We start from the raw sequence: 9,963 nt of genomic DNA, 5'->3' as shown, positions 1-9,963 counted from the left end.
TCTGTAATTTTATTTTTGGTGCATGTGATATCAATTCGAGTTAATCTTTGGACTTCATCCTTGCATATCGTTGAATTTTGAATCTCCTATCATCTTGATCAAATGGCTGAAAATTGATACATGAAAAAAAAGGGTAATATCTATAATTTAAATATTGATATTGGATTGTATACACGGAATACAAGCGGAAAATAGTGCCGTATACACTAATATACAATGTGTATACAATTTGATGTAAAGAAATAATGTTATATACACCATATATACACTGTATACAGTGTATACACAACGATATATAGTATGTGCAGGGAAAAAACACTATACAGTGTTATATATACTATATATACACTATATACAGTATATATGCAGTTATATACAGTAGATACAAGGAAAAACACTATATATAGTGTATATACAGCAATATGCAGCAGCTACAAGGAATAAAAACTGTATACAATGTGTATACAATCTGATACACATTGATATGAAATGATATACAGTGATATACAGCATCTACAGGAAACAAACACGTGGTATATGGTGTATATACGATTCAATACAATATATATATAGCTGCGATATATAATGAAATTGGGCTTAAGACCCAAAATACAGATGACCCAATAACTTAGTCCAGACGTACAAAAACTAAGTGTTGGACCAAATTTTCATACTTTATTCATTTATATTTAATCCGGGTTGTAATAATTTATTTATTTACGTTTGTTTATACTAACGTAGAAGTTGATTAGTTTGATTTAACTTAATTGAATTCCCCTAAGGATAAACCAATTCATGTTAATTTACTCTTAAAATAATTTTCTACATTTACTTAGTCATTGATAAACTTTTACTTTTTTTTATATATATATATACATGTATATTATAATTAAATGTTTAAGTTTTATCAAATTTTTTTCTAAAAATAATTTCAAAATCTTCGTTTCCTTTTAAATTAATATTTCCCAAAGTTAGTCAAATAATTTTTAAATCGTTGGATAACCGCATGTTAGCGGCTATTTTAAGTGCTAAAACCTTCTTAAAATAGTAATATGAACCTCGTACCCTTTTCTCTAAATTTTTAAGACTTAAATCTGTTAGAGTCTTTTAAATTAAATTTTTTTAATTTCTTAAAAAAAATTAAGTGACGACTCCTCTTTTACTAAAATTGATTTTTTTTATAAAGATAAAATTAATTTTACACTTTGCCCATTTTTCAACATAACAACCTGTAACAAACATTATAGATCCATCCTCAGTAGCATCGTCATCCAAACTCAATTATTAGAAGTTTATTATGGTTTTTTGTGGGTATCAAATTTTAGAGGTACAATGTGGACGCAATATATATCAATCAGGATGTGGTGTTCTGAATAGTTATTTTAACAACTAATTAAGGGCGACAGTAATCAATTTACCCAACAATATGAAACGGCAACCACCGAAATTTGATTTTTCACATAGTAAAGCTCACTATTCAGACAATACACCAAATCACATTAAAGAGAAACCATCAAAAACAAATTCAAGTAGGAGGCAACATCAAACACATGAAGAGCACTCCAAATCAAACTATCAAACACAGAAGCAGAGGAATAATCACTGAAGAGAACTTACGGATGGGAAACCAAAAGATGAGGAAGGTATCTTTAGATAGACTCATTGGAAAACCACCTGCTTGCTCTTAGACACTTCTATATAGTAGTAATTAACCGATCGAACTGCTAAATTCATACGAAATCAATTGATATCTTATTAGTTAGACTAATGAATTAAAATAAGTCGAATAAGCACAAATATCCTAAAAAAAGTGTACATATATAATGTTATATAAAATTGAAAAAATAAAAAATGAACAAATAAAAAGGGTTTTGCAATGGCTCGTTGAAAAAAATAAAAAAATATACTAAAAGAGATTTAACTTTCCAAAATTCAATGTAAATGTTGTTGGCTAGTAGTCCAAGTATAAATTATTACAAAATTATGCAGGATGTAAACTGTTTTATTTGGAAGGTCGAGTAATAAGACTAATCAAGAATAGTGCAGTCAACAACAACAACAACAACAACCAAGTGAAATCCCACAACGTGGGGTCTGGTGTGCAGTCAACAAAAAACTGTAAATAAATGAAGGAACTCAAAGATACTAGAGAGAAAGAGGGCTTTTATTGTTATTATTATTATTATTAATCTGTTGTCTAACGATTATAATCGTTAATCCAATACAGTATATAAAAATAAACCTTTTTCAAAAGGTCAAGTTCCTCTATTGGTGTGGTTGAACCAATCTTATTTATGCAATATGATCAAACTTATGTCTAGAACAATAAAAGTTTGTTTCACTAAGTAAGCCCCATTCAACACCATAATTCATTATAGTTTGCTAGCTTTAGAAACACTTCCCATGGCTTTGACTCTCTGTCTCAGAACAAACTTTTGAGTTTTTCCTGTTGAAGTTGTTGGCAAATCATCAAAAATTACTGTCCTAGGAGCCATGTAATGCGGCAAACGATCACGACAATGCTTGATGATCTCATCAGCACTTGCACTGCATCCATTCTTCAGTTTAACAAATGCACAGGGTGTCTCACCCCAGTGATCATCTGGTCTTCCCACTACAGCAGCTTCAAGAACAGATGGATGGCTAAAGATTACAGACTCCACTTCAATTGTACTAATGTTTTCTCCACCGGAGATAATGATATCCTTTGAACGATCCTTTAATTCTATGTAACCATCAGGATGCTTCACTGCTAAGTCCCCGCTACGAAACCAGCCCCCTCTAAAAGCATCTTCTGTGGCTTTGAGATCTTTTAAGTAACCATTCATTACTGTATTTCCTCTAATCATTACCTCACCCATTGTTTTTGCATCTGAGGGTACACTCTTCATTGATTTAGAATCCTTTACGTCTACATCCTCCAAACCAAGATGGTTCACTCCTTGACGAGCCTGAATATTAGCCTGCTCATCAGGTGAAAGAGAGTTCCACTCTGATTTCCAAATGCAAACAGTTGCTGGACCATAGGTTTCCGTAAGACCATATCCGTGAGTAACATTAAAACTGAGCTCTTTCATCTTAAGTAGAACTTGAGGAGGAGGTGGTGCACCACCTGTCATAACGTTAACTGTCCTTGGGAGTGGTCTTTGGACACTTCGTGGCGCATTTATTATCATGTTCAAAACCGTAGGTGCACCAGCCATGTGAGTCACTTGGTGCCGAACTATGCTGTCAAAAATCCCTTCTCCGGTTACATTTCTCAGGCAAATATTTGTACCACCCTGTGCTGCCACAGTCCAAGTAAGACACCATCCATTGCAGTGGAACATGGGAAGAGTCCATAAATAGACAGGCATTGAAGTCATTTCAGCGAGAAGAGCTGCAGCAAGAGAATTAAGATATGCCCCTCTGTGACTATAAATGACCCCCTTTGGTCTCGATGTTGTCCCTGAGGTATAATTGAGAGCAATAGCATCCCATTCATCATTTGGCCATACAATCTCAAAATCAGGTTCTCCACTAGCTAAAAAGGACTCATACTCCATATCTTCTGACGCCAAGCTCCTATTATTATTCTGGCAGGGTAACTGACTCTCTCTATCAGAGATCAAGATTAGATGGGGCAACTTGGCGCTTGCCTTTGATAGAATTTCTAATGCACCCTTAGCAACACCGAGCAACTGGTGATCTACAAGTATGATTTTGGCCTCTGAATGTCTAAGTAACACGGAGACCATTGCTGAATCATGACGTGTATTAAGTGCACAAAGAACTGCCCCCGCCATCGGTACTCCAAAGTGTAGCTCATACATTGCAGGAATATTTGGAGCCAAGGCAGCAACCTGCTCAGAAATTAGCAAAACGTAAGAGCAGTACCAATACAAAATATGGTGATTTGAACAAGAACTCATTTCCTTCTTGGTTAAAATATAAAAAAATCTAAGTAAGTGGTAGAGGAGGCAAATGCTTAACCAAGATATGTTATGCTTTCAAAGATACTTGTGTTTTCATGGATTCATTACCGACACCTAAGTCTTAATGCTACGTCTTTTATGTTTTTTTCAACAAACCTTTTAAATAAATTTTTGTTGTCTTTAGTGTGACTTCATAATTTAATAACTGACCAGCTCATTAATATAAAGGAAAGTGTAGGCACCGACTCGGTGTGGACCTGTGTAAGTATACAACAACAACAACAACCCAGTGAAATCCCACACCATGGGGTCTGGGGAGGGTAGAATGTACGCAGACCTTACTCCTACCAAGGTAGGACGGCTGTTTCCTGGAGACCCTCGGCTCAGTAAAAGCATAAATGCATAAAAAATGTTAGATAAGAATAGAAAACTAAAAGCTTTATGAGAAAAACAACAAACAAATAACGAATAGATAACAAATAAATAAAGACTAATAACAAATAACGATTAAATAAATAATTAATAAATAATGAAAGCGTCACAGGTAAAGTTGAGTAATCAAAGCATAGAAAGTAATAAATAATAGCAGAAATAACAGAAATCAGAAGTCAAAGCGCAAGAGATCGTAATGCACTACTACACCTATGAATAGAGAAGAATAACGAGACTATGAACTAGCCTTCTACCCTAATTTGGGTCCTCCACACCCTCCTATCTAAGGTCATGTCCTCCGTAAGCTGTAACTGCGCCATGTCCTGTCTAATCACCTCTCCCCAATACTTCTTCGGCCTACCCCTACCTCTTTTGTAACCATCCATGGCCAGCCTCTCACACCTCCGCACTGGGGCATCTGTGTCTCTCCTCTTCACATGTCCATACCATCTCAGTCGTATTTCCCGCATCTTGTCTTCCACCGAGGCCACTCCTACCTTGTCCCGAATAGCCTCATTTCTAATCCTGTCGCTCCTGGTGTGCCCACACATCCATCTCAGCATTCTCATCTCAGCAACTTTCATCTTTTGAATGTGAGAAGTCTTAACTGGCCAACACTCCGCCCCATACAGCATAGCCGGTCTAACCACCACTTTGTAGAACTTGCCCTTAAGTTTTGGTGGCACATTCTTGTCACATAGCACTCCGGAAGCGAGCCTCCATTTCATCCACCCTACCCCAATACGATGTGTGACATCATCGTCAATCTCCCCGCTGCCTTGCATGATAGACCCAAGATACTTGCAACTACTTCTCTTTTGGATGGCCTGAGCACCAAGCCTAACTTCAACGTCAACCTCCTGAGGTGTTTCACTGAACTTGCACTCTAAGTACTCTGTCTTTGTCCTACTCAACTTAAACCCTTTAGACTCCAGGGTATGTCTCCAATCCTCCAGCTTAGCGTTAACTCCGCGGCGAGTCTCATCGATCAGGACTATGTCATCCGCGAAAAGCATACACCATGGCACCGCACCTTGAATTTGTCGCGTTAATCCATCTATCACCAAGGCAAATAAAAAAGGACTAAGAGCTGATCCTTGATGCAACCCCATCACCACTGGGAAGTGCTCTGAGTCCCCTCCTACTGTCCTTACCCTGGTTTTGGTTCCCTCGTACATGTCCTTGATCACCCTAATGTATGCCATAGGTACACCTTTAGCCTTCAAACATGTCCATAGTATTTCTCTTGGGACTTTATCATAAGCCTTTTCTAGGTCGATGAATACCATATGCAAGTCCCTCTTCCTCTCCCTATGCTGCTCCACCAGTCTCCTCATAAGATGGATGGCTTCTGTAGTTGAGCGTCCCGGCATAAATCCAAACTGGTTCTCTGAAATAGACACGTCTTTCCTCACCCTCATCTCTACCACTCTTTCCCACAGTTTCATAGTATGACTTAGTAGCTTAATACCTCTATAGTTGTTGCAACTCTGGATATCCCCTTTGTTTTTGTATAGAGGGATCATTATGCTCGACCTCCATTCTTCGGGCATCGTTGCCGTTTTAAAGATGACGTTAAATAACCTAGTCAACCACTCCAAACCTACCGAACTCGTGCTCTTCCAAAATTCCCCAGGAATCTCGTCAGGTCCGGTTGCTCTTCCCCAGCGCATCCTACGAACTACACTCTTAACCTCCTCGACTTTAATACTCCTGCAATACCCAAAATCGCAATGCCTCTTTGTATGCTCTAAATCCCCCAACACAAAGTCTCTGTCCCCTTCCTCATTCAAGAGTTTATGGAAATAGGACTGCCATCTCTGTTTAATGAGGGTCTCGTCTACCAATACTTTTCCATGCTCGTCCTTAATGCACTTCACTTGGTCCACATCGCGTGCCCTTCTCTCCCGCGCCCTGGCTAGCCTGAACAATTTTCTATCCCCACCTTTCTCTTCTAGTTCAGCATAAAGGCGTTCAAAAGCTGTTGTTTTTGCCGTCGAAACCGCCGACTTCGCCTCCTTTCTCGCTATTTTATAAAGTTCCCTATTCGTCCACTTCTCCACCTCATCTGTGCTTTCTATCAACTTTGCGTACGCCATCTTCTTTGCTTCCACCTTTTCTTGCACTTCTCCATTCCACCACCAGTCTCCTCGATGCCGGCTACGACTACCAGTCGAGACTCCCAACACTTCCCTTGCCACAGTCCTAATACAACTAGCCGTCCTATCCCACATACTGGTCGCATCCCCATTACTATCCCAGGCCCCCATGGCCTTCAACTTCTCTCCCATCTCCAAGGCATTTGCAGTGGTCAAACTCCTCCATCTGATCCTAGATCGATCATCCCCGACCCTCTTATTCCTCATCATCTTGATCCCTAAATCCATCACCAAAAGCTTATGTCGGGTTGTAAGGTTGTCTATCGGAATGACCTTACAGTCTTTGCACAGACCTCTATCGACCTTCCTCAGGAGTAAAAAGTCTATCTGAGTCTTAGCCACCGAACTATGAAATGTTACCAAGTGGTCTTTCTTCTTTGGGAAACTCGAATTGGCTATGACCAACCCAAAAGCTCTTGCGAATTCCAAAAGCGAAAGGCCTCCTACATTTCTGACCCCGTAGCCAAAGCCTCCATGCACATCATCATACCCTCCTGAGATAGACCCGATGTGTCCATTGAAATCCCCTCCCACGAAAAGCTTCTCAGTAGGTGGTATACCTCCCACTAACTCGTCCAAATCCTCCCAAAAGCGCCTCTTATCCTCCTCTCTTAAGCCCGTTTGTGGCGCATAAGCACTAATAGTGTTGAATGTGCTCCCTTCAACGACCACCTTAATCGACATCATCCTATCGTTGACTCTCCTAACCTCCACTACCTGATCTCTTAGATCATTGTCTACTAAAATGCCTACCCCATTCCTATATTTTGATCTACCTGAAAACCAAAGCTTATACCCGTCTACCTCCCTAGCTTTAGAACCTACCCATTTGGTCTCTTGGACACAAGCTATATTAATCTTTCTCTTCTTTAGAATTTTAACTAGCTCTATGGATTTGCCCGTTAACGTTCCAATATTCCAAGAACCAACTCTCAATCTAGATGCTCCTTTAACCCACTTACCCCTCCTTACCCTCGTCCCCGACCCCGACCCCGTCCCTGAATGAGAACATGACCTTAGTCTACCATCACTATCTAAAGCCACGAAAATACGTAGGAATTAATAAATTATTCAAAAATCTAAAGTTAGCAAAATGCAACGATAAGTGTATGAACAAAAATATAGATAAACCGGAGGTACCAACTCCAGTTGAAAAGAACCTGATTCACGCCCAAAACACTGTTCACGCCGGAAATACTGTTCACGCCGGAAACATTGTTCACGCCGGAAAATGGAAAACCGCGAGACGATGCCGGAAATCAATAGATCTAGGCCAAATCTGAACAGATCTGGAGGTATTCGTTGAAAAACAAGCAAAAGAAAAGAAAAGAAAAAGAAAGAAGAAGAAGAAGAAGTAGTGCAGTAGCAAGATATGGCAGTCCTGCTGCTTAATTCACAATCGTTCTGGAGTGCAGCGGGCTATGCCAAAATCACTAATTAAGACTTTTCGAAGTTGGGAAGGGACAGAAGAAAGCAAGCACTGTAAAATCTTGCTACCACCACTGTAAAATTGATTTATATACTTCTTTAATTTTCAGTGTATTTTGAAGAATTTTCATGAAGTAACCATACCCATGTAACATCTTATTGATAAATGAGGATTTATGTAACAGTAGAATAAGACTAGTTTAGCCTGCAAAGATTCCTGAGGTTGTATATTGTTGCTTGAAAGATCTCGATAGTAGAAAGTAAACCAACATAACTAAGGAAGAGGGTGTCCTGTTATTGATTTTAAAGCAGCAAATGGATTGAAGGACATAACTTCTTCATTCCTGGAGAAGGCTATCTAAACTTATTCGGTGAATAATCCAGGAACATAAAGAGAGGATCAACTCGTGATAGATGTATTCAAAATAAAAAGAGAAATCTTGTCACCCCCTAAAAGGGAGAAGAAAGAAGAAAAGCAAAAAACTTTGTGAAATGTAGAGGTACTCAAGAACTTTTCAAGTTTAATTCTTGAAATTGTTTCACTGTTTGAGAAATTTCATCGTGAGAGAAGTAAGTGTCTTAAAGGCAATAACTAGCATTTATCCTTCTGAGATTTCCCTGTCCTTCACCATCTGCTACATCGCCTTCAAAAAAAAACCTTTCACAATAGTTCTAAAGAAGTGACATATATCAGATTGAGGGAGTTGTATCTTTCTTTTGTTTTCTTTTAATAGTTCTAAAGAAGTGGCATATATCGTATTTTATATCTTAACTACACTCTTACATTTGAAAAGGACAAAGCATGCCTTTTTGCTTGACTATGTCAACTAAGGAAAGAAATCGAGGTTAGCTACATTGCAAGCAAATAGTAAAAATGAATTTAGGTGTAAAGATTCTATTTTTGTTCTTGTCCTAATAAGCTTATCCTCGCTCCATCCTGAAAATTGGTATTGCTTTGATTAATCTGGTGGCTTCCTCTATATCATATACTAAAGACAAGGGTTTTCAAATAATTTGATTTGTTTAGTGTCAATAGAGTTACATTACCTAAAACAAAATTTAAAAATAAGAAACATGACTATTCAGCCTGCACCAGAAATTGACAATTATAAAAGGACAGCCATGCACTAAGATCCCGCTAAGTGCGAGGTCAAGGTATGTTGTATGCCGCCTTATCCTATATTTATGAAAGAAATTGTTTCTACAACTCAGCCAAAAAAGAATCTATATGATACTAATCTCTAGATAAAGGTATCTTCACTTTTCAAAGTCACCACCAGTCAACTCAATGATGAGACTCTTCATCTCACTTTATATGATACTTTTCACATTCCAAATGTCAATTTAAGTAATTTTTTAAGTTAAATCAGATTAGATCAACTCAAAAGGTGCACATGTATGAGGTAACAATTCAAATGCCTAAAATTTAATAAAAACAGTAATACTATCAAATAACAAACAATTGAGTGCAGGAGATCGAGAAACACATACAACATCGCGGCGAGAAATTCCTAGGTGGGTAAGAGCAGAAGCAAGTCGGAGACACCTTTCACGGGTTTCTCTCCAAGTATATTTGACATTTCCGTGAACAATAGACAACTTATCCCTATACACCTTTGCTGATCTTTCTAAGAAGCTTATTGGACTCAATGGCACGTAGTTTGCTGAGCATTTCACTGTGCCCTCCATTTGCAGGCCGGAAGATCGTCGCCGGAGTTTAGAGGAATTAGGAGAAATATTCTTCCAGTTAACAATTGACTCAAACTTTGTTCAAGATATATTTTGTTCCCATTTGCACAACTTGTTTGGTTTATAAGTAGTATATAACTCTCTAATCATTTGAAATAATAATTTTGAAATAAAAAAAAGTTGAAATTAACTTTATTCTATATTTAATTTAAAATATTAATTAATTTTAAAATTATTTTATCTCACTTTCAATTTCATATATAAAAAAAATGAGAGATAATAATTTCGTGAGATTTTCTTGCCACCAGCCAAATGACTCGGTATTCTTTTTCCAAAACCAT

General features: G+C 37.9%; 1 protein-coding gene across 1 annotated transcript; it reads right to left on the bottom strand.

The window, feature by feature from the left end:
• Nucleotides 1-2,162: 2,162 nt before the first annotated feature.
• Nucleotides 2,163-9,715, bottom strand: LOC129889600 (butanoate--CoA ligase AAE1-like). Its single transcript, XM_055964979.1, has 2 exons — nucleotides 9,425-9,715; nucleotides 2,163-3,842 (listed from the first exon to the last, which is right to left on the bottom strand). Exons 1-2 carry the CDS (start codon nucleotides 9,620-9,622, stop codon nucleotides 2,373-2,375), a joined length of 1,668 nt encoding a protein of 555 aa, XP_055820954.1. The 5' UTR covers nucleotides 9,623-9,715; the 3' UTR covers nucleotides 2,163-2,372.
• Between the last annotated feature and the right edge of the window lie 248 nt (nucleotides 9,716-9,963).

The sequence above is a fragment of the Solanum dulcamara genome, chromosome 5 (genome assembly GCF_947179165.1).
Source record: "Solanum dulcamara chromosome 5, daSolDulc1.2, whole genome shotgun sequence".
Lineage (NCBI taxonomy): Eukaryota > Viridiplantae > Streptophyta > Magnoliopsida > Solanales > Solanaceae > Solanum > Solanum dulcamara.
This window is presented reverse-complemented; position numbering and strand designations above follow the sequence as displayed.

Coding starts and splice junctions, on each gene's coding strand:
- LOC129889600 (XM_055964979.1), bottom strand. CDS start 9,622: ATGGAGGGCACAGTGAAATGCTCAGCAAACTACGTGCCATTGAGTCCA. Junction 3,843..9,424: donor GAATTTCTCGCCGCGATGTT/GTATGTGTTTCT, acceptor ATTTCTGAGCAG/GTTGCTGCCTTGGCTCCAAA.